Below are 25,047 nucleotides of genomic sequence, written 5' to 3'. Positions count from 1 at the left end.
AAGGAGGCCATAGCATTTTGTATGTATTTTTACCAAACAAGCTACAGACAATTCCCCAAACTGGCATTTACTGAGCAATACATCAACTCTTATTTTATTACAACTCCTTTCTGCATAAAAGCTCACTGTATGTATTCAAAACCATAGCATTTTGCTAGCAGTACGAGTCCTCTTACTGTTTTCTTTGAGGCTTGGTAGAGAAGTTAAGATGGTTAATTATACAGAAAATAGGCTGTAGTTTCTCAGATGCTAAGGGAGAGGGCAAAATAAAATAACAGCCTTGTGGAACTTGGAGCTTCTTCTACAGCATGAGGATTTTGAATTTTATTCAGCTCCACACAAGAGGAAAACGTCATTATTTTTACTGCCTTAAACTTTCTTACTGTAAATACCAGTCTCATTCTTCTGCTTGCATGTGGGCACCCTGTATCTCCAAGTATGCTAGCTTAGAGCAAAGCCAAGGGAAAAGGTTTTCAATAATGTGAACCTCTAATTTGGGAAGCATTTCAAAGAATTTTTGCCAGTGAAGAATATCCTACACTACTAGGAGTTGACCAAATTAAGAGTAATGGAAGGGAGATTACAAGTTGAACTCATACATATTAAATGCTTTGGGCAAAATTTGCACTTCTGAAATATGCTCGAGTGATTATCCCAGATACTGAAATTTGGGGAATAAATGAAGACCAACTGCAACACAAGTGGCAGGAGCAAGTTTGCTCACAAAACCCAAGCCAGCTTCTGCTCTGGAAATATCACAAGAGCATTATTTATCTCAGTGTTCACCTGTTCTGAACAACCAGTAAGTCACCTGTGTGCGTGAACTACACTGTGACTATTTTATATGTCATAACTATCAGTTTAAAAGCACCATCCAACCAAAGCTGTATTTAAACCAGCAGTTCTGAGGTATGCCAGACCTCATTGCCAACTGCATACGGCAGCAAATAATCTTCTACAAAACAGTTAATTTTTCATGCTAGTTTCAACATCTCTCACACTGCTCATAAACAGGACTCCTGTAGCCCCTGGCTGCATCACACACTGTACACTGCCACCACCACCTTCCCTTTGTACATGCAGCTAGCAAACAGAAGCCACGCTAATAAAGGGTTTGCTGGTTTGCTCATTTTGGCTGGGGGAAGAGGGTTGTTAATGACAGTACATCACTGTGCATGAACTCTGAGGATTCACCTGATGTGACCAGGCTGCCTGTCTATGCATCACTTACAGTCACATTCAAAGGCTTTTTGGATCACTAGGCTCATAGAAAATTAAATAAGTGTTTCCATATGCATTTCAAGGGCTAAGAAAAGGCTACCTGTGGGATGACTAAACTGCAGTTCTGTCTTGGGGAACTAAAATGTTGTTTCAAATAAATTATAACTAAACTGTTCTCAAATGAGAAAAATGTATTTTTTTTTCCAAACCTGAGTAAAATAATTTTATTGCTTCCAGAGAATTACAGCTTTAGTGGCTGGATTAAGATAGCCCTCCATGTAGAATCACCCTCCACCTGAACAGAATATATCTGCTTTGAAACTATGACCAATTACAGCTATTAAGATACATTAAAACTCTCAAGGGAATTCCATACAAGGTTATTCCAAACAAGGTAACATATTTCATACCTTCAAAACAAGGTACCCGAAGGACACTGATTAAATGCTGATTTGCAATATGATTTTTTTTTTTAAGGTACACAAGAGTGCAAGCATTGCTGTTTCAAAGGAAAGGCAGGTGGGCTCGCTTCGATGTGTATTCATTCATCTATTTGGAAGTGGGTTGCAGCACTAGCTAATCAGAACAGTCACCCGTGTTTACCTCCACCTGTCGAAGCAGTAAACCATTCCATAGGAGACAGCAATCGAGGAAGCTCAGGTTCTTTAGATGGGAATAAGAAAATCTGAGAAAGATGCTGCTTATGCAACTGGAGGCTGAAACACCACATGCCAAATGGAAGCAATTAAAGGCAACTGATATGCTTGTGTGTACTATCATTCTAAAACACATGTACTTCTAAATATGTATCATATCAGAGGCCTACACTGCAGGAGACATCAATGATTCAGAGATCTTTCCTGAATGCTTAAGTGACTAGTTTTTCATACATTCTTGCTGGCTGCGTGAGAACAAGAGAACAATTCTTGGAGAACATTCAGCCTAACGCTGTTGTGTGTGACAGCCCAGAGGAAACCATCAGAAAAGGATTCTGAAAAATCTTCCATAAAGTAAACCAATGAGAAATAGCAGTGAAGTGTTTAATGCCTGTAATTTATTGTATACATACTCTGCAAAACTTATATGCATTTGGTGTGTGCAGAAGTATACACTTACACTTTCTTGACAGCACCAGAAAACAGTTAAGCTATGTACGAGTTTTTAACCTGATTTGTCACATTGTGTAAAAAGACATTGTGCACAAATGATATCCCCAAAGAAAAAAAAATTGGCTAAAACTAGAAGCACCCTTATTTACACACTAACACTTTAATATTGCATCACACCCACTCACCAAAATAAATAGAAGTACATTCATCACAATTTAAACACCAGTCTCTCCATATATTTATTTTTTCTGACATGTTTTGGTCTCCAGAAATACGCTATATCTAGAAATATGCATCAGCTACTAGATTATGTTACAAAATGCAAAAAATTAGAAAAATTAGTTTTTCCTGGACAATATTTTGGGCTTTACACAAAAATAAATCCAGATTTCCATAGAGATCTCATATACTTCTTGAAACATTTTAAAGCACAGCACAGAGTTGCACACTAAGGCTTCCTGTGATATGCAAAACCCTGGCCTCCAAAAGACATCACTGTAAAGTGAAATACAGGTCAAGTGTAAATAGAAGACATTTTCAAAAGAGTAGTCATCAATAGAAAGTGCCCTTCATTTGATTTAGCATTAGCAGTAAAGAAGTAGCTACTGTAATTGTGCAATCAGAGCCAGACCTGGAAGGGTTTTCTGAAAAGTATGTCATTTCACACTATCAAGTTTAAGGATACAGAATCTGAGATAGCAGAAACCAACCAACCTTTTTATACTCCTACATTCATTATTTTTTGACACAATTTAGAAAAAAGGCACATTGTCAAACAGTGAATTAAAAATCTAAACACCAAACCAGAATTTCATTCAATACAATTAAATCATTAGCTTAACAGCAGATCCTCATAAACCCATATAAGCATTCTTCCAGTTTTTCTTGACCTCAAATTCAGATGCACTTTGGACAAGTACTGAAGTACTCTCATTAGATTAATACTATTAATCTGGCAAACAGTAAACATGTTTTTGGATACAAGGTCAGGAGTTAAAAACCCCCAAATTTAGTTCCTTCCCAGCCAGTTTACAAATATGCAGCAAATGCAAGCACTTTAAAACCCAAATGGTTGTACAAAATTTGAAAACCATGAGCATCCCATGCCAATTATGAGAAAGTACTTCTTGACTGTAAAATTACAAATATGTCCTTGAATAATTTTTCATTGAAAGAGACAAAGTTTAAGCCATGATCACTGTGTGAAGAGACAGTTATACAGTGTCTTAGGGAAGCTAGCAGAGTACATACATTCTAGTCACCACCTAAAAGACAAATGACAAAGTGCTTTACTGATCTTGCATGGTAAAATAATCCGGAGAATGGTGAAATAATCAGGTTTTATTTAACCTGTATCTATCTGAAAAGCAGTTCCCAACTGAACCAGTTTTTAATTAATGTATTTCTTCTGCTTCATAAGAGACGTTTTTCCCAACCAGGCAGGAAGTTGCTCACAGCTGATACAGCTGTCTGGGTTGACAGACCTAGAGCCTTTCTCCAGCTAAGAAGTGAACTAAAAAGTGAAAAACCCAGTAACTTGATCATGGTCCCAGCATTCATTGTCTTGAGTGGCTAATTCTAGGAACTACAACAGAAAATTTTAGATGGTCCCAGTGAAGCAGAGTGAATATGACACACTTCTAGACAAGCAGTGAGGTTACACTATCTTGCATGGTCTCAAGTGCATACACTGAGAAACAGTTTTAGTTAATATAGAAAGTTAAAAATAGAGGAGCAACGATGGTATCTTCATCTGGTCTCCTTGTCAGCTAATACTGAATTAGTTTATAGAATCTATCCCAACAGTTTACTCATGTCAGTGTTTTACTGAGGCAGTGAAATGCTACACCATTGACAGAAAATATCTTAAAAAGGCAATTCTGTTTTTTCTTACATTAAGAGTCAGATGTTGACACTTCAGCAGCTTCCAAGATGTTCCTTACAGGTTGCTACCTGACCTGCTTCCTAGAAGCAGCACAGTTAAGAATAGCCCCTGATAGGAAAGGTTCCTGCGTTGTTTTTCTACAAGGTAATTTTTCCTTTTTATTCCTTTATTTTCCCCCCTCCCAACAAACACCAAAAGCCCTTTTTGTACTTTGCCTAGTACTTCTAGCACTAAAATGTAACAGCCTCACAGCAGCTGAAGCCCGAGGTACTATCAGTGGAGTCCTGGAGGTTGAGGCAAAGCCGAGTAGTGATACTGGTGGGCTTTGAAGGGCAGCCTTCATGGGGAAATCAAAACAGATGCAACACCAGATTTGAGCTTCAGATTCTCAGTACAACTCCTGTAAACTTACATGAGCCCTGTGCTGATTGTAAACAAATTCAGTTACTGAAAGAAACAGTCTTTAAGTGCATAGTTAGAAATAATGTGCAAATATGGGCATTAAAGTAACTAACTCTCCTGCTATATGGAGCATTTTAGATTTTTGGTTTGATGAAATTTGTCACAAGTATTAACTAGTTAACATGAAGCTGTTAATACTGGAAAGCTGCAAATACATTCTAACAAAATTTAATTCTGATGTGCTTTCTAAATAGTAAACCTAATTAGATAAATGACTGCTTCACATTTTAAATCATTTCACACATCAGATGTTTAATGCAAGAAAAAACATGTGCACTGTACACAATTTGTAAAAGCAGCAGAAGCTGTTAAACAAACGTGAAGATTTACAGGGCAGGAAAAGAGTTCCCAAGCATACGCCTGAGCCCAAAAGTAAAGTTACATACAAACACTAGAAATCCTGTTTTCAGGGTGTGTACTTATCACACTGAATTAGACTGGTACAGGAATTCCAGACACAGCAAAAGCCAACATAATCTTTCGGCCATACCTATAACTGTACAATTTGCAAGTGACATGCACTTTTCTGTTTAGATATAAAGAGGTTCAAATTATTTTTGAAGGTACTCAAATCAGAAAATGTGCAGCATTTTATTGCTTTGAACATCTGTGGCAATGGCTGAATTTACATCCAAGCTGCTTCCGTACAGCAGATGACATTTCAATACTTTGAGGCTCAAGTTGGGAGACAGTAGGATATAGAACAATTTCTCCAAGTCTCAAGAAATATCAGGGAACAAGAATGCTATTCCTTTCTTTCAAGTGAATGCAAGATCGGTTTACTGGTATATGGGCCCACACAGTTCCGAGTCAGTGCATAGCTAGTCAATATTACTGCTGGCATCTTGAACTGGTTTAATGAATGGAAACATCTCCTTATTTTATTCCACTTAATATGCATTAGTGCATTAATCTCTTCATAAAAAACCAACCCTGGCAAGTATTAAAAATAAATATCTTATTTAGGTCAAACTAAAGCCTTGCTTTTCAGTACTTTAATCGCTTTAAATATTCTTTTGCCCTCTAACAAGCAAATGGAAACTGAAGTAGAATAAGAGATGTGTGGAGGCAGAGGGTAGCAGAAACATGAACAAAGTCAACACCATAAGTCAGTTAACGTGTCCTCAGCTTCTTAGACTGTCTCTTGCGTTTTAATTCTTCTTCTTCCCGTCTCAATTCTTCTAAGTCCTCCTGAACACCAAGTCTCAAACTGTCAAATAAGATGAAATACTTTACACACTGCTACTCAAGCAACATGAAATTTTACTTCTACCCCTCCCCCAAGAAAATCAATCCTAAAATTATTACAGCTGATCTGAGCAGAAGTTTTAGATCAGTTCAACAACCAAATTCTCTTCAGTTATAGCAAGAATACAGCTTTGAGAAAAGAAATCAAGATTTTATCATTAGATTAGAAACAAATCTTTGAGGGAAAAATTAAAGGTTTTGTTTAAAAAAAATCAATAATGAAAAAACTCTGATTTTAATAAGGTAATTTTTCTAAAAAGAAGCTGCTGAAACACATCCATCAGTTCTGCCCAATGCAACTCTTGCATATAAGACATAGCAAGACTGACTCTCATCAACTTCTGAGTACTACCTAAACCATACCCTTTCTCTCCCTTGCCAATGTAAATGTCAAACAGTAGAGAAGCAAAAGACTTCGTTGCAACTTCCTACATTGGGGCACCATTCAGGTAGCTACAAGCACAACATTGCTCACTCTCAGCCTATCTAGCTGCCATGACTCTGGTAAACAGACTCTGGTGAAGAGACTCTGGTAATACAGCATATTTAACTATGTCCCTACATAATTTCTTCAGCTTCCTGGAAGCCAGTATATTGAAAGTGGTACTTAAATAACTAATCTCTTCTTCAATAAATAAGGGCCAGATAGTCTTGCTGGTTTGATACTATGGGTGTTGCAAAGCTACCATTTTGTGATCTGCTACTGCCTCAATTGCAGCTCTACCAAGCGCATTTGTACATCCATAGCTCATTATGAAGCAACATGAGGCAGTGTTGCATGCACCTTGTTGCCAAAGGTTCAACCACATGACAATGAGGATTCAACTGTTCTGGACTAAACTGCTCCAGTACGGGCCCTAAAACAGATTTTATGCCTAAACAAGCATAGCCAAGTCATCTTGAATTCAGGAAACCGCAGACATCCAAATTAAGATTGGAAACAAACACATCAAGTATCTATGTGATCAAACTCTGGTTGAAGCATAACTTTTTATTTCAACTTAGAACAACTAAATTTTAGTGGTCTTGCTTGGTTAGAAAGAGTTCCTCATTTCAATTGTCATAACGCTTTTAACTAATCTCAGTGAAAAGCAGCTGAGCATTGAAAATAGTTAAACTCAATTTTACTTAAGTTTCTTATCTTCCCTTCCTTTATGCTGGCATGGTAGTTAAAAGTTAGCCAGGTATTCAACTCCACAGAATCTCAGCCTAGGTCTTCTCAGAGAATTTAGTCAATAGCAACATCGCTGTAAAATGCCAGTTGTTTCCTCTAACTCCATTTAACAGACTATAGCTTTGCATGAGCTGCAGCTATTCCCCAGGAGCAAGAGAAATAAGAACACTATCTCTTCAGAAAGATGCATGTTTCCAATGCTGAAGGCACCTTCTGAATAACAATATAAAAATTCCAGTAGAACAAAAAATTCGTTAACTCAGTATATTCCAATATTTTCCATTATCTATAAAAAACCTCTTATAACTTTCACAAAGATTGACCCACCAGCCATTAAAAACCAGAAAGAAAATCACTTTACGAACACCAGGTTTTATAATAGCAACAAAAGAATTGTGCAGGCCTATAGGCCAACACCAATGGTCAAAACCAATATGAAAATATAATCTTCATATTTTAAATCACTGATTGCAAGTTTGTCAGAGTACTTTATATATACATAGAAATACACACACAAACATGTGTATATAGGTAAAAACAAACAAATCTCCTTCTACTCCTCAAACTAGCAAAATATTGTAATGTTTGGTACAAATTGAAGTGTTTAGCATTTCGACTGAAGTTTAAAGTAATTTTTAAAAAGGTCTTTGGGCATAAGTTGTTGGGGGGTTTTTGTTTTTGTTGTGTTTTTTTTTTTAAACATGCAAAGTTTGCAATACATGAGAATGAACATACACTATTTACATTACTCACCACTGCCTGGCTGACTTTCATCTTTACCTAAGCTTTCTTATAAAAAAAATAGTAAGGCTTATTTACCTCTACTATAAAAAAGCAGGAAATATCCACTCTAACTTTGCCCCATGACTTGGGCAATAAACAAGCTTCCCACTTTCTAGGTGAGTTTAAATCTATGCATACCTCCTAGCTTCTTCCTTCTGTTGCTCTCTCCAGCTGCTCTCCATATAACGTAAGGCATAATCACTCTCATCTTTGTATCTGGAAGGTAAACATTAGTTTTCAGCACACTAGAAATCCATCCATGATAATGTACAGTTGAATTATGAATTCACATACCTTCTTAGAAAAAATAATTACCTTGCCATACATAGATTTTAATGTTTTGAAAGAATCTAAGTTACAAGACTTTAAAATGCTTGCTTTCTTATAAATTACTGTCAGACAAGAGGGAAGTATTTAAATAAGCCAAATAAGAGCCTTCATTTCGAGCAGTTCCTAGTCGTACCAAGTTAGATCCTCTTACAGAAGAGGTAACACTATTGCATTTAGCAGTTCATATTCAAGTAGTTACATTTGATGAATTCTGAAATACTGCTGACTGCCATAGAAAGCTTTTTAATATCCAATAATAGGAAACAGTTACTATTACACAGGTGAGACATTGAAGAAGCTGTGTTTTCCAGCTATGCCCTATTGCAGCAAATTATATTGCTCTCCAGAAGAGCATAGCAGGCAATGTGCAAATTCAAGGTCTCTTCTGCACAGAAGCAACTCTAATGCTTATTAAATTTCTGCAAAGCAAAACCATTTTTGGATACCAGCCCTTCCCCTATTTCTAACGCATTTTTATTTGTTGAACTACGTTAATGTCTGTTGTTCTGTTGCTTGTTCTGTGATATCTTAAAATTGACTTTTTCTTACCTTTTCCGGTCATAGCCAAATATTTCCCGAATATGTTTTGATATTTCTTCTTGAGGTTCCCCTTCATCTTCAATGAAGTCATCCATTTCAGAGTCATATTCATCATCATCATCATCTATTTGTCTCTTGTAACTAATAGGTGGTCTTCCAAGACCTAAATCCGTAATTAATAACATTACTGTAAGATTAATTTAACAGTACTTCTCCTTGCTATACCTCAGGCACAGCCATTTTACAACTCTGGACTTCAAGACAGAAAACCTCTGCCTCAGGTTAACTAGCAATTCTCAGAAACTCAGTAAAAGGAAATACTTCCTTTAAGTTGTGCTATAGATTACATGTCAGTATCACCAACTGCATCCTGAGGAAACTAGCAGACATAAGTCTATGTTCTTGTTTAGGGCTTTCTAGGCACTTATTTGCTAGAGTCCATGCTGCTTGTTTCTGTTCAGAAAAAAATTTTTAGAACTGCTTGATAAGATGAATTTGCCAAAACACTAAAAAGTCAGTCACAGGTTTGCTGTGTGGTTTTTATTTTTCATGTACCACTTTAAAATGTCAGTGTCTTAATAACAGATGCTTAAAGACTAAGCATAATTAAGCAATGCAGGCAGTGAATCCTTCAATTCTTTTCCTTCTAACAGCATTCATGTACCAACATCCATCACAGGCTGCTTAGTTTTCTTTCATGTAATACTTCACACCCCAGGCCTGTATTTCAAGGAATATGAACATAGGTAAAGATAAATAAAAAGCTGCAAAGCAGGAAAAAAGCATTCTACTGTTAAATGCACTCTTTTAAAGACAACTATGGTATTTTGTCCAGGTCTTCCTAATTGCATCTGTAATTGTCAAAGACCCTCAGGGACATCGACTCAGACATAAAAATAAGAAACAAATAATTAATTAAAAAATTGTTTGCTCTAGAACTTTATACCTTGTGGATGAAGTACAGGTCTATGCCCTTGAAAAGGTCTCATTCCATTGATCTGTCCATTGCTAGGTCTTGTGACTAGGTTTTTAGAAGAAATAGTTTCTGATACAACAGTACACTTCGGTTTTACAGTTGTGCCCAAGCTGCTGCCTGGCCGCCCCGGTCCCACGCTTGGGCTGATGCCTGGTCTTCCCGGGCCTATTCCCAAGCTGCTGCCTGGTCGCTTGGCTCCTGTGCTTGGATTGATTCCTGGCCTTCCTGGTCCTGTTCCCAAACTGCTGCCTGGTCGCCCAGGTACAGTGCTTGGCTTGACTCCTGGCCTTCCTGGTCCTGTTCCCAAGCTGCTGCCTAGTCGCCCAGGTCCTGCATTTGTGCTGATGCCTGGCCTTCCTGGTCCAGTGCCCAAGCTGCTGCCCGGTCGCCCCAGTCCCATGCTTGAGCTGCCGCCTGGTCGCCCAGGTCCTATGCTTGAGCTGCCAGCCAGCCTTCCAGGTCCCATTCCTGACCCACCACCCAGTCGCCCAGGTCCCAGGCTTGAGCCGCTGCCTGGTCTTCCAGGTCCTGCAGCTGAGCCACTGCCTGGTCTTCCAGGTCCTGGGCTTAAACCCCTTCCTGGCCCTCCAGGTCCCACAGCAGAATTGCTGCTTGATCGCCCAGGCCCCGCACTTGAACCGCCACCTGGGTGTCCAGGTCCTCCTTTTCCTAAGCTGCTGCCCGATCGCTTTGCACTGGAGTTGATTCCATGCTGAAGGGCTGCAGCATTTCCCGATTTTGTTTGCGCAGACTTTTTCAGGCTGGATTCTTTAGCAGATGGTAGCCTCTGAGCTCCATTGGCTGCTGGTTTTGAGGGCGGCACATGAGATCTTGAGCCAGACTTTCCAATACCATTGACAGGTAATTTACTATGACTGCTACCAGTAGAGCTTTTTAAGGAGCCATTTTGTGAGTTTTTTTCCATTTGATCAAATCTGGAGGAAGATGATGTCCGTGAGTGTTTTTCAGTCAATGCTGGTGCTTTGGATTTCTTATCAGTACCACTCATAGAAAATGACAGACTGCCTTTTGGTGTGGAATGTTTATCTACTGAGCTTTTGTGAAGTTTTGCATTTAGAGATTCTTTCTGAGAAGTCACTTTTTTTGAAGAACTGGATATCCCCGTGTTCTTTATCTCCTTTTCACTCTTTTTATGCATTTCTACTCTTTTGTTTTTGCGTCCCAAATACTCCCTCTCTCTCAATTCTTCTGCTGTTCTGGGTCTCTCTTCTACCTTTTTCACTGCTTTTATTTCCACCGGTTCATATTGTTTTTTTTCAGCAAGCCTTAAGAGCTCTGCAAAGTTCAGAGGTGCTGGTGCACTTTTGGGAGGTGCCTTTGGTTTCACTGCAACTTTGGATGGTTTCTCTTCATATTCGTCCTGCTCATGCTCAGATTCAGTCTGACTGTATCCAAGTTGCTCAGTTTCTTCTTCTGGTGCATACTCAGCCTCTGGGGCCTGAGCAACATTCTCACAAGTCCTCCTCTTTTTAGGCTTCTCTTCAACAGGAATGCCATTATAGCCATAAAAATTATCCTTTGTTCGTGAGGCCATAGCTCTTGCCTTTCTGTCATGTTTCAGTTCAATACGTCTAGCCAAGAGTTGTTCTTTCTTTCTTCTTTCTTCCAGTGCTGTAAAAGAAAACCAGGAGAAAGTTATGCAAAAGCACTACTTTTTATTTCAATTTCTTCCAAACCGATAAACCATCTGCCCAACAGCTATTCAAAATAGACCAGAAAGTCATTAGAGGTCTGCCAACAGGGCAAGCTAACCCACCTGAATCAGCTACTCTGACAAAGGCAAACAATTAAGTCAGATGCAGCTATTGCAAAACCCACTAAGGTTATTCAACAATGCTATGCAAACTAAGGAGAATTACTGTGTGAGGAGGTGCAAGACTTCTGGGATATCTGGGTAATGGAAAGATTTCTGAGACTGGGCAAGAGAATTGAGACTGTAAAGAATTCACTATCAAATGTTTAAGGGAAGATGAGAAAAGGGAGGTAATCAAAGAGTATTGGGAGGGTAAGAATTGGAAAACAGGCTGTGTGTGTAGAGAAGCGTAGGGGAGAGACAGAAGCAGCCAGCCACAAAGCAGCAAGCTGCTGGTCACTACATTTGTCTGGCAGAGACCTGTGCCCTATCTCCACAGTCTGTGCTACATTCTTACTGAACTGTTTTTAGTTATTTTCTGCAGAAGTATGCTCTCTATCTTGAGTCTGTGTGTGATCTGCTGACAAAATTCAGGCTGAACTAGCCAGTGAATAGGATGAGAGGCCTGAATGTCAGATACTGGTGATGTTACTGCAAACACATATATTCTTGGAAGAAATAGAATAGTGGAGGAGTTAGTAGTGGTTAAGAAAGGATCACAGGAGTAGAAACTAACACCTGAGAATTTTAACAAGGTAGTAAATAATGCTTAGGCCAGATAAGAGGGTATTATCAATGCATGCCTCACTAACAACCTCCAAGACTAACAGTGGAGACATTGTGCCACAAAGATGGGTGTGAAGGGAAGGGAAGGCCAGATGTGAAGACATCAGTGATAAAAGGGAACATCTTGGCCCAGAAGGCACCGAATCACAAAACTGGGGGAAGGTAGTTCTGGCAGGGGAGATTGCCACCACCAACTCAATTGAGGGACAAAAGGACTAACCCCCCCACTCCCCTTGAGCATGGGCAGGTGAATTAAAATCATACTGTAGCTTTAAATTTAAGCAAAGAAAATACAGACCAATGGAAAAAGAGGATGCTCAGTCAGGTCAATGATTGTGTGTTAGATAGGCATGGTATGCTAGCTTTCATGTATAAATGTCAAAATGAACTCCAGTAGGTATGCACATTAGGCAGAAGGATCCCCCAAGCATCCAGCATTGCTATAAAGAGGACACCTGCTTCTTAATTCTGCATTGGTGTTAAGAGGTTTTTTCCCCCAATTTCTGTGACAGTGAGACCATGGGAGTGGGTGCCAAATACCAGAAAGCCTCAGGAAAAGCATCAGGTCCTAGAAAATTGATCGGGCTACTCATGCAGTGAGTACCTGTAAAGGTACCATCCCCTGCCTATGCTATTCTATTGTCAAGGGCTGTGACTGTACAAAGTGTGTGCACATGCAGGCCTACATGGAATTCATGCTCAGTATTGCTTCTGGCTGGACCCGGCAGCAGGGATAAGGAGCAGGCTCATGACTGGCCCAGGAGAGGAGGAATACCCTGGGCCATCCAGTCCATCAGATTTGGTTACCTTTCACAAAACATTAACATTAGAAGCAGTGCACTATTAGTTTATTCTATTGACTATTTAAAGCAAAAATAACAGTGTAAAAACTGTGACTCAAACAAAGCCTCTGCCATACAAATTTAAAATTCAGACCGTATTAATACACTAGATTAAGATATGACAGAACACTTACCATATCTTCCACACAGATAAAGCTTTTCAGAGTTAAGTTACCAAAAGCCCAGGTGGTTTCTTGCAATATCTCTTCACTTTACTTCTCAATCTCCAACAGTAAATGCTAGTGTAGCTGATTAATATTAAACTCCTTAGGAAAGCATGCAAACATCCCTAATCCCTATGTAGTGCTGGCTTTCCCTCAGCATCAGTTATGTGCATAAATTCCAGAAACAGATTGCATGAGCTTTGAATAAGGTAACAAAGTCTCAAAGAGTCAATGAAAGTCTCCCACAGGAAAGTCTGGAGTGTTACCTTTTTTTCTTTTTTCTTCTTCTTGCCGTCTGAGAAATGCTTGCACTGCTGCAGACTCTACACCCTTGACTTTTGGAACCTTTTTGGGAGGACCAACAGCCAAACTGTACCTTTTCTGCAAAGAACAAAGGAAAATGACAAAAGTTAAGAAATGTAAAAACCAAAGTTTTCAAAATGGAAGAGTTGCATAACAGTCATGTACTTGACTTAAAGCATAGAGATGGTACAGAATAAAGAAACAATGAATTTGCACTGAAGCCAAGAGTTGTGACAGATAAACTGAACTCCTAGCCGTTCTTTGGTTCAGGCTGGCTAAGAAGCATTCACCTCACATTCTTGGGGAGAACCTGCAAGCTATAAAGCCCCGGCTCATATACAAGGGAGTGAAAGTGTCCTGAAAAATATTTAATTACATTTTCCTTTGTATGTTTCTTCTATGCAGTAGTTAATAAGGTGACCCTTGCCATCAAGCTTATTGAACCTTGTCAAACCATTGTTAAAACTCTCAAATTCCATCAGACTTACTGACCTCTGTCAAACTATTGTTTTATCTCAAAATATATTGCTGCTTCTCTTCTGAGAGGTGCATTCCACTCATCCGTAACAAGAGTGCACTCAGCTTTTAGAACAAATGAACGTGAATCCAGAAGACAGGTAAGAAAACCAAGACCAATGAGCAAAATGCAGTAGACTGAGAAAGAATGCAACAGCTGCATCAGAAATGGAATAAAAATGTTTCAGTTCAGCCTTAGTCTTTGACCAAGCAGGAAACAAAAGCAGACTACAGCCCAAGTTGCCAGTCTGTTCAATTCCAGACTGCAGATTTACAGGTCCATTACAGCTTTCAGCTTTTTCATGGATACGCATTTCAGTTTCAGGTTATCTTAATCAGTGAAAATAAATAAATCAACTCAAAAAATGGAATTACTCCAAGGGTTGGAACTGACTTCACCAGCATAATTGGTAGGTTGATCTAAAACCAGTGGTATTGATTTTAGTTCCTGCTGTAGTGATCTTAAACAGACAAGTACTGTACATCAAGGAGTTAGTGATCTGCATACCAGTTGACCTGAATAGGCACAGGCCTGCACTCTACTATACCTACCACTTGAGGCCACTGGATGAACTCAGCAGACTAATTGTGACAAAATATGCAGCCCCCACTTGGCACCTGGCAATTACACCACATGTAATTCATAATTTGCCAGGAGAAAAGAAGGCTCCACAGAGACCTTATTTCGGCTTTTCAATACTTAAAGAAGACTCAAAGACGGGGACAGACTTTTTAATAGGGCCTGTAGTGGTAAGGACAGGTAACGGTTTTAAGCTGAAAGAGGGTAGATTCAGACTAGATATAAGGAACATTTTATGATGAGGGTGGTGAAACACTCAAACAGGTTGCCCAGAGAGATGGTAGATGCCCCATCCCTGGAGACATTCAAGGTCAGGTTTTTGGATATGGCTCTGAGCAACCTGATCTAGTTGAAGATGCCCCTGCTCACGGCAGGCAGGTTGGACAAGCTGACCTTTAAAGGTCCCTTCCAACCCTAACCGTTCTATGATTCTAGGTCTCACATCTTGAAGTGAAACAGCATCCTTTTGCTTGGCAGTGGAAATGATAGAGCTGTTTACTTCCAAGAATATCCTATAAAAGCTCTGACTACAATGCTCATGACCCTCACCAGACAGGATTTGCAGTTTGCCATGCCTCAATGTCTGTCCAGTGCTGTACAACTCAGACTTCCAGCAGCTGAACAGATAAAGTTATGTATGCTATCACTTTTTTTCCTTCTCCTATTATCTCCAATAAATGTAATTTTAATCCATATGTTAAGAGTCTGGGTGCCTTTCTTACTGGGATCCATAACCCACACTTGCACTAGTGTGCTACACCTGTTCAGACATTACCTTTCATAAAGGTACCAATTATCAGATTGGGGTTTAGAATCATAAAATGGAAAGAAACAAAGACTTTTTAAATCTTCTTCCCACAAACAGACTAGAGAAGATAAACAAAGCAATGAAAAGGACAGAGACACTTGGAAAGATAAACACAATAGAGGCCAGTTAAACCCAGAAGCAGAAGGAAAGCAGAATACATTTATAAAAAACCCAACTCTATTTGAGGTTTGGGGTTGGTTTTTTTTATTTCAGTAGTAAGCCAATAGATTAGAACCTAAACCAAGACCTTCCACAGAAAAGTTCTGATCCTCACCAAATGAAAGAGCTGTGAAATACTGTCCTAAATAAAAACAATATCATTAATTAAAAAAGCCACACAAGTCAGTATTCTCAAATATCTCCCTATCCTCATACAGCCTTATGAAACTTAATTAGAAAAATTAAAATATCTGGTACAGATACCTACATCTGAATGTTTTAGAAGCAATAATCAGGCAAGCTAGTAGCATAACTCTCTACAGATTTCAATATCGTCCAATGGAAGCCTTCGCTCTAATTTCTAATTCACTGAAACAGCAGCGCATGAATAGGTTCTTGGATTACTTTAATTACTAATGTGCAAACCCATACGTTATCTTGTATATACATGCACTAAGAAGCAAGGTTCAGAAACTCATTTCTAAAATGCAGCCAAAACAGGCTCCAAGAAGGGCATCCACAATAACAGCTATTTGTAGTCACCTTTAGTAATTTCTGAAATTACTAAAACAAAATTATGAAGATACACCATCCACATACATTGCAGTAGTAAAACCTGACGTGTTGCCTCATCACATTAAAGACCTACTACAGTCAAGCTCATTTACCAAGATTCACCTCTGTACAAGAGAGTTTACCACAATCTAAGAACTGATTTTAGTAAATCCTTATCACTGGAGAAGCTCCAACCCTGAACAATTTTTTGGTACTTGCAGTTGAAATCATTAGAATTGATCATCATCGCTAGGACTATTTAAAGGATGATAGCTAGAGCTGGGCCCCTCTCTTCTGGAAGCTGAGGTCCTTCCCAGCTTTTGTGTTGTTCAGACTGAAAGTATTGCAAGACCTAACTGTCCAGGAAACCTGAACCATGATGCCATACTGCCTTTTGATTTTTGTTCAAATGTAGCCCATGACTCAGTGGCCCAAAGAAATCTGGCATGCTCTATCTAAATCAGAAGAGATAGAGAAGCAAAGCAATCCATACATTATCAGTGAAAATCCTTTCAGAAAAAGGTTGAAGCAAATTAGTACCTTCGGGATAATCTGAGGACAATCTGAACAATCTGTAGTATACTCATATTACTATAATGTCTATGTAAATTATTTTTTCCCAAACTTAAAAATGTCATGTTTTTCCATTGGTAACCTAATCTGGCAAAACTTGGTTTAATTATTCAGTTTCTACACAGGTTATAAAAACAGACAAAACAAAGCATTTTCAAAACAGAGGATACGGTTGGACTCGATCTTCAGGGTCTTCTCCAACATCAATGACTGATTCTGAAAGAGTTTTAGGCCTAAGGAGCACCTTTCAAAACTGCTAAACAGCAGGGACAAATGTAAATTTATCTACGCTGTTAGGAAACCTTATGAAGAATTAAAGTGGTGGGGAAGCAGTTTTCAGGCTTTGTTCTGCTGAACTACAACCAACAATCCTATCTAGGAGCAGGTTTGTAAAGCAGCTTGACAGACATGCTGTTTTTCTGACTGCCACTAAAGTTGCAAATTGTGCAAAATTTAAGATTTAAGTCTTCTTATAGGCAGCATTTCTTGATATCGACCAACAACTGAAAACACAGCTAAATGATTCGTAAGTGAATACCTGTTTTCTGTTCTGTGAATCACTACTATTGTTGACAGAAGTTTTGTTCACCTTCATTTAGAAATAGCATAAAATAACCAGCTTAAGTTTAGCCTTTTTAAAAGCACTGAACCATGCACATGTTCCACAAGCACTGATAAAGTGTTTTGCTTACAGTGCAAATGAACATGTATCAAATTCCAGGTAAACCAGACAAAATAAACTGGGGCATATCACTACTTTATCGTCCATGCAGCAGCTGCACTATTCTGGCTTTTTATAGCTATCGCCAAGTTGGTTAAATCAACAGAGAAACAAGCGTTTAGCCTTTATGAGAGAGGAGATCAAGCTGGTCCCAGAACACTGCACTAAAGTTGTAAACACTGGTTATCTCTCTGGGTAGAGCCTAGCGACAAGCTCTAAGCGAGTATGAAAGTGGGCACTGCTTTACCCAAAGTAAAGAGTAACAGCTGTCAAAGTGCCTTTCTTCAAGCATGTACCCTCAAGAAATATCAAGTCTTTTCCTACCAGTGAGTAATATTTCTCCTGGAGTTTCTCATTTTTTTACCTTCATCTCTGCAAGCATTGCCATAACTACCTTCCTAAAACTGCCTCTCCCAGAATCTGACCAATGGTTCTTTAAGAGTATGGTGTAAAGTCCACTACAGTGCAAAATCCTATTTGTTTTCTACTTACAGCCAGAATAAACTGTTTCAGTGGACTTTCTAGTGTATAGTTACATGAGTGACAAAGCAGATTATTCGATGAAAAGTATACCTCAAAACAAAAAGATTAATAAAAAAAGACTGGTATTAATATGGCAAGTAAACCCCCGCCCCCCCCCCCCAAGCTGTATGTGCCTATACATTCACACATGCACACTGACTTGTGAGGTATATTGGTCAGATATAGTTTACAGACATTAAATAAGACATCCATCCGCTAAATGCAGAGTGCCAGTGTCTTGTAGCCAGCCTTGGCCAGCAGGCAAGCTCCAGGCCACAAGTTTAACTGTATAATCTGCAAACATGGTTGTGCTCTTATATCCCTGAATTTCAAGTGTGGCACACGATCCTGATACAGTTGCTGATCAGTGCTGTCGTCAGCACTCAAGTGCCAAATCTTGGACTGTACAACAGATTTTATAACATTATTGTAAGCTTTGTGGCATCCAAATGAAGCTCCATTGGGTTTAGGCCAAATACCAGACCCAGATACAAGTAACAGAAGTACTATTGCCTTTAACAATGATCAATATTTATACAGGTGGCAACGCAAGATATGAGTGATCAATTCTGCCAAACTGGGTTCTCAAGTAGAGCACCTGTGCAACTAATAATTTTTGCTATGAGATTGCACATGCAATGTAAAGGCAATTGCACTTGTGCTATCCAGTATGGGCAACTTGCAGAGGTTCTCACAGGGTGGATTTTTTTTTTTTGCTTATTTTTCAACAGCAAGTTGTGGTCCCTGGACAACATTACAACACTTTTCCTATTCTTCCTTACCATTCATAAAGACATGTAGCCTTCTCCAATGGCAAGTCCCAGTTTCCCCCTAAGTATTCTTCAGGGTATCAATTTCTGATATCACTAATGGTTCATTCACCCAGTTAAGCCACACATACATCCTTGTTTGTGTCACTCCTCTCCCAATGCCCTAATACTAGATACTCAAAAGGCAGCTTTCCAAACTGATAAGTGGTCATTTGTGTTAACTGCCCAGGCCTCTGCTAGCATCCTATGCTTGTACTTCCAAGGCCTCTTCCAAGGCCCCTGCTATGGTCTTTGCACTGTCCACTCTGCAAACACCACGCGGAGGTTACCAGAAGCTCACTCTGCAGTTAGACCTTGTTAGAATATGTGCATGTAATGCTTTCTCAACTACTGTTATCAATATCTAGTTATGACAAAGTAAATGGTAGTTACCAAGCATGCTTAGATTTGTTTGATTTTCTTCAGGTTCTAGCAACCCCTACCAAGAAAAAGGCTTTACTGATAAGACTATTTTAACTCTCATCTTCCAACACCAATTTAAGAGGGTCATACATCTTAGCCCTAAAAATGCAAAAATAATTTTCTTAGTATTTTGCAATTGCTGTCACAACACTGGGGCTGAATCATTAGCTGAAAAAATGCAGAAGTTTTTTCTGTTAAATGTTGCTTCACAGAGTAAAGAAAAATTAAAAGCATACTTTATGCTTTCCTTTATGTAGTGGTATTGCAGTCCCCATTTTCATCTGTTTATGCAAAGAGAGAGACCAGGAATAGGAAAAGCTGAAAGTTTTACACATTTTAGGCAGTGTTGCAAGTGCCTGGAACTTAACTATCAAGTTCAGTCAAGCTGAGAGTAAAAGCCCTCTGCACCCCTTGCCAACTTTTTACACTGCATATCTTGCAGTTCTCCTGGTGTGGATGCTGATATAACACAAAGCATTTCTAGGTCCTGTTTTGAGCCAAGTTTTAACCACATAAGCACACGCACACCAATTGAATAAGAGTCTGATTCTACAACAGCAATCCATACTTCACCATATTTCTCCATACTTCTCTTTCAGGGCTTCTCTTGCCTATGGGCACACGTTCAATAGTTTGTACATTACAATTTCATGGGGAGGCTCTGTAATGCGCAGGGTCCTCTGAACAAACTCTGGGATTTTGCTACAGTTTTACTTCACAAATACTTACTTTTTGGTAGCTGGGTGTATTTGTCATCTTTACTGGAGGGTATTTTGTAGCAATGCATGGTCACCGCACATCAGTGACTTAAAATGAGACCTCAGCAAGTGCTGACGTGGAGGACAAGCTGTTTCAGTTTTGGGTCACCTCTTTGTGGTTAAATACTATTCTGTATCAGATTTTTTGCAAGTTCTGTACAACAGAGATTCATCCTCAGTTAAAAGGAGTAGGGAGCTATATGAGATAATTTCTAATAAATTATTAATGGCAATAGAAACAAGGTGAAATAAACTAATTACTTGGTTCCAAGTGTACTCAGTGTTTTTTAAAAACTGCAGTAGTTTCATATTTTTAAGAATATCTTCCACACAAACATCTCGAAATGCTTCACCACATCCATTAGGTCACATAAAACTTGGGGCATAACAGAGTATACCAATCTCACCAAAAAGAAAAGAGTGACCTAGAAAGTATTTACATCTTACCGAAATCAACATTAAACCTCATAACTGGCATCACATCTAATCAAAGCAAGATCACACTGGAAATCTAATGAACTGGTAACATGAACACACATAACAAAACATACAGAAAACACTGAAGCCCCTATGGAACATTGTGAGAGGAAAACCAGAGCTCTTTTCAGCAACTGCTGTAAAGACTATTAGCAACACATTAATAGCTTATATACTAGTTCGTGTATGTACTGTTTTATTTAGAAAGAAAACCTGATGCAACTAATAAGTCACCGAAAGGCTCATTTCAGCAATATTCCTTTTGAATCTGGATTTCCACAGGGAGGTGAAAAAGCAGATCCGTTTTTACAGGGACATGATGCAATACCTGTTTTACACAGGCCCCTCTTATGATACAAGACCATATTATTTCTTAAACAGATTTTTTCTATAGTTTCTACTTTTGAGATATACATACTGCTTGTGCACATTGCTTTATTTTTAATTACAACAGGCATGGAATATTTACTTTAGTTCACTGTAAAGTTTATTTTAAACTTCTCAAAGGGAAATTCAAGGAATATGCTGATTAATGCAGGAACTAATATTTCTGGAAACCTGTTAACTTTACATGGCAGTAGGTTTTGTATTTAGTCTGTATAGTATTTTTACTAAAATATTTAATATTAATTATATTCTGATTATATGAACACATTTTATGCCCTAGCTTTAATCTACTGGAGTTATTTTGATGTCCATTGATCAGAAAACCTCCACAGGATCTCTTTTGAAGCCTAACAGCTACAGATAACCTCAAGCAGTGCCAAGTGCAGCCCCACTTTTGCTCAAAGACTAAGGCCAACTTTACAATTCAAAGCTGCACTGCTAGAATGGCAAGAAACCAAACTGCTTCAGCTATGGATTGAATTGTACTCTCACTCCACGAGTTAATCACATAAGCAAATCCTAATCCTGCCTTTTCTAAAACGAGTAACAAACCCCTCGACCATTGCACAAGCAGTAGGATTGCCTCCCTTACCCTCACATCTGCAACAGAGAACAGAGTACCTTTTACAAGATTTTTAAAACACGATGGAACCTGACAAATTATGCATATCTACCATATGGTTGGTCCCTATTATCAACTAGTCACAACATTAGTGAACATTACTGAAATTTTACTAGTGATATAGAGAGACTGAGATACTCTCTATTCTCAAGTCTCTCCATTTCAGCAGTGTCAGAACTAAGGAGTATGCTTTTTCTGTTTTTCCTATAGTTTATGCTATAAACAACTACTCCTCTCATGTACACTGGCTTAAGTGAGCTCATCACAGAAACACAGAACTGTGACACTCTGTTAAAGACTGGACAGGAAAAGCATTTCCCCAGTTGGTGGCTACCAAAAAGAAAATATTTTTTATCCAAATAAGATTGCATGACTTATAATTTGGGTCCTGCCAAAGGAATGAAACCCAGTATACTAATGTACCAAAAGGGCACAGGCCCCTCCTACTGCCAGACCGCGTTCAGCTAAGTGGGTTATTTCATACAGAATCAACATAAAACTGATCACGTGAGTTAAAACACAAACTGCCGAAATCCAGACTTCAGAGCAATATTCATAATAAACCAAATGCCTTTCACCAGTCATCCCCGTACAGCTGTCGCAGGCTATTCCTTAGCAATGTGTACAAAGGTATTGGACGACGCAGCACATTCATCCAAAACTTGTCATTCTTTGTCTCCGGGCCGCATTTGAGACGTGGCCGACTTCTGTTTTCAGACGAAACAAAAGGACTTATCCCACTTCTAGCCGCCGCCGTCCCCCCGTACCACCGATTTCGCTCTCAGGACCTCGGTGTTTTCCGCGACCAGACGACGCAACCCCCGGCCGCCCCTTCCCAGCCCCGAACGCGCCGAGACGCGCAGGGAGGGGGAGCCTCGGTTCGTGTCGTCCCCCCAAGCCCGCGCCCACGGGCGCTTCTCCGGCCCCCGAAAGCGAGCACCCCCGGCCTGGGGCGGGCGGGCCGGGCGCCGGTGGGCCGGAGGGAGGCCCAGCGAGACCCTTGACGCCCGGTGAGGGGAACGCGTGGCCCCCGCATCACACAGGCCGGCCCGGCGCCGCCGGGAACCGCCCCCTCCGCCCGCCCCAGTGGCCGTAACGGTCACTGTGGCCCGGCCTCACGCCCTCCCGGTCCCGGTCGCCGCCACCCCCACGCTCACCGGCACCGAGTTCAGCCCTTGCTGCTCCGACGCCATCACGAGAATGTTGTGGAAATCCATGGCTAGCTCGGGGCGGGGGGCGGCGTGAAGCAGCTACCCCGCTCCCCTCCGCGCCCGGCAGAGGCGCCGCCGACGCCCGCCTGTCCCTGTCGCTGTTCCCGTCCCCGCCCGCCCCGCAGCTCGCCTCCGCTCGCTTCCGGCCGCCGCCGCCTACCCTTTATATCACCTCGCCTCCCGATGGCGTCACACGGCCCGCGCGTCACTTTCCCTGTGACGAACGCCCCGCCTCAGGAAACGCGTCCGCTGGGGCAGGTTGGAGGAGGAGGAGTAGGAGGTGGACGGTGCGGAGAGGCGTGCCGTACCTCTCCGTGAGCCCCGGGGTAGCAGAGGGCCCTGAGGCCGCTGCGGGGGCGGCCTGATAAGGGCTGCCAGGGCCGCCCCCGCCCCGCCCCTCCTGGCCCGCGCCCCGCCCGCACCCACCCCGCCCGCAGTGGCGCCGCGGCGAGGCTGAGGCCGGGGTGCGTTCCCGCGGGGCCCCCCGGCCGCGCCGCCGCGCACCTCAGTGTCACTCAGAAGCACCTTGCCAGCCCCCGGCCTTGGCACAGAGACGCGTGAACAAACCAACAAGAATCACTACGTTTTGGTGGCGGTGGTTGTGTTTTTTGGTTTTGTTGGTTTTTTTTTTGTTGTTATAGCGGCTCGCTGTTCCGTGGCGGTGAGGTCGGTGCGGTTTTGAAGGGGAAAAGCCGTTTGGGGCGAGGGGCGGTTGCTCCGAGGCGCTCCCTGACACCTGCCCCCGGCATTGCCGGTGAGCGCCACAAGGTCAGCTCCGACTCCCAGTTCAGCTGCTGAGGGGAAGGAAGCAAAAGGCTTTCCGAGCAAATCCAAGATTGCCAAGTAGAAATCCTGTCGCAAAGGAGGAATATGTGTTAATGTCTCTGCAGCGATCTGTCTTGGCTTATCTTGAAAAACGGTGCTTGGCTTCTAGGGATGTCCCAGTTCCAGCAGCAGTGCATTCCTGGCTGCGTGAATATCACCTGATAAAACAGGGCTCCCAGGAGTAATGCTGACCTTCAGAGTGGCCAAGCAAAACACTGTTCAAATAGTTTTCCAAGTCTCTTGACAACCCAGAACATTGTGCAAGAACACCAGCTGACTGAAGGCTCTAACCTTGCTTCGGTTGTCAGCTTTTTCCCTATTACTGTTATTGAGATCTATCTGACAAAAAGTCCTCTGCTCCACGCTGCTTCTCATAGAAACCTGGCCACTGAAAGGAAGCCTCTTTTTCTTCATCTTATCCTTCTTTAACATACACTCTTCTTTAACATTGATATTACTTGACTATTCTTTACTTTCCATTCCCCCGGGTTCCTGCCTTTTCCAGGCTCCCTTTGCCTCTTTGCTCTCCTCACTTTATTTCTACCGTATCTGAAATTCCTTTCTGGGTCTAACTATAAGGCATGTTGCAGCCTGGTGTAAACACCCAGTGTGGCCCTAATTGAGGGGAGGAACATGACAATTTATTTGAGGCACTGCACCAGTTAACTCCCAGGGCTTTTGTAGTTCTTGAACTACAGGAGATCTGCGGTGGTTTCTGTAATGCTTGCTCTGGTATCTCTGCGTGGCTCTGTACAGATCAGACACTCCTGCTGATCTCCCACTGCTTTCTGTTGGGCCACAGCCCTGATTTAACCCCTTGTCCTGTAAGAACTTAATCTTCCTCTGTCTTTGCCTTTTAATTCTCATTTCCATAAGACGTTGCTCTGACTTTTTGCTTCTGACTCAGACCTAAATCACCTCTTCTGGTTTCCACCCTCTTTATATTATTACTTTCTTTATATTTTCAGCTTAAGCATTTTTTAATTTTAAGACTTTATAGTCAGTCTCTCTTCACAGGCAGTGAGTGGTTCACTGATTTTTCTCTCATTTTATGCATACCGTTACACCTCCCCCCACTGTGGTACTGTCAAGAAGTATATGATGCTGTTTTCTGGTAGTCTTATCTGCCACCCCATCACTGCTGTGGTGCTTCTTTAATCATAATTTCCCTGCTCCGTCTTGAATTTCTTGTACCTCCACTGCTGCCTTCCTTGAGACGCCTTTTAGTATGACTCAGATTCCTGTATAACAACAGCAGCATTGACAGAGCGATGATTGTTGCTCTTTGGCGTTTATGTTTGCTTACTTTGCTCCGTGTTAGAGTTGGCAGGAATACTTGGCTAAATGCAGTCTTTATTCTGCTGACTGCAATCCTGAAGATGAGTGAAGAAAATCTCTCCCTGCATCTGAAAGAGGAGTTACAACCAGGCCAGGGGATGGCATTGCAGTTGTTTGATGCATGCCACTTCTTGGAAACCTTTAACCACAGTGGTTACCTTTTCCTGTATGTGACAATACTGTGATATCACATGTCCTTCAGCAGAGGGAATTTATGTCTGCGTTAGGACCAATGGGAGAAATAATAGCACTGTGTAAATATACGCTGCAGGCATTTTATGGGACA

General features: G+C 40.9%; 1 protein-coding gene across 3 annotated transcripts; it reads right to left on the bottom strand.

Moving 5' to 3' along the window:
• Nucleotides 1–2,253: 2,253 nt before the first annotated feature.
• SPTY2D1 (SPT2 chromatin protein domain containing 1) lies at nt 2,254–22,748 on the bottom strand. Of its 3 annotated transcripts, XM_064452568.1 has the most exons (7): nt 22,545–22,747; nt 13,441–13,555; nt 10,320–11,360; nt 9,699–10,286; nt 8,762–8,915; nt 8,021–8,098; nt 2,254–5,887 (listed from the first exon to the last, which is right to left on the bottom strand). In XM_064452568.1, exons 1-7 carry the CDS (start codon nt 22,602–22,604, stop codon nt 5,791–5,793), a joined length of 2,133 nt encoding a protein of 710 aa, XP_064308638.1. In that variant the 5' UTR covers nt 22,605–22,747; the 3' UTR covers nt 2,254–5,790. The 3 variants fall into 3 exon arrangements, with proteins under 3 accessions (XP_064308638.1, XP_064308637.1, XP_064308639.1); XM_064452567.1 differs by having other exon boundaries at nt 9,699–11,360; XM_064452569.1 differs by lacking the exons at nt 2,254–5,887; nt 8,021–8,098 and adding an exon at nt 9,417–9,472 and having other exon boundaries at nt 8,787–8,915; nt 9,699–11,360; nt 22,545–22,748.
• Nucleotides 22,749–25,047: the final 2,299 nt, after the last annotated feature.

Source organism: Phalacrocorax carbo, chromosome 5, assembly GCF_963921805.1.
Source record: "Phalacrocorax carbo chromosome 5, bPhaCar2.1, whole genome shotgun sequence".
Lineage (NCBI taxonomy): Eukaryota > Metazoa > Chordata > Aves > Suliformes > Phalacrocoracidae > Phalacrocorax > Phalacrocorax carbo.
This window is presented reverse-complemented; position numbering and strand designations above follow the sequence as displayed.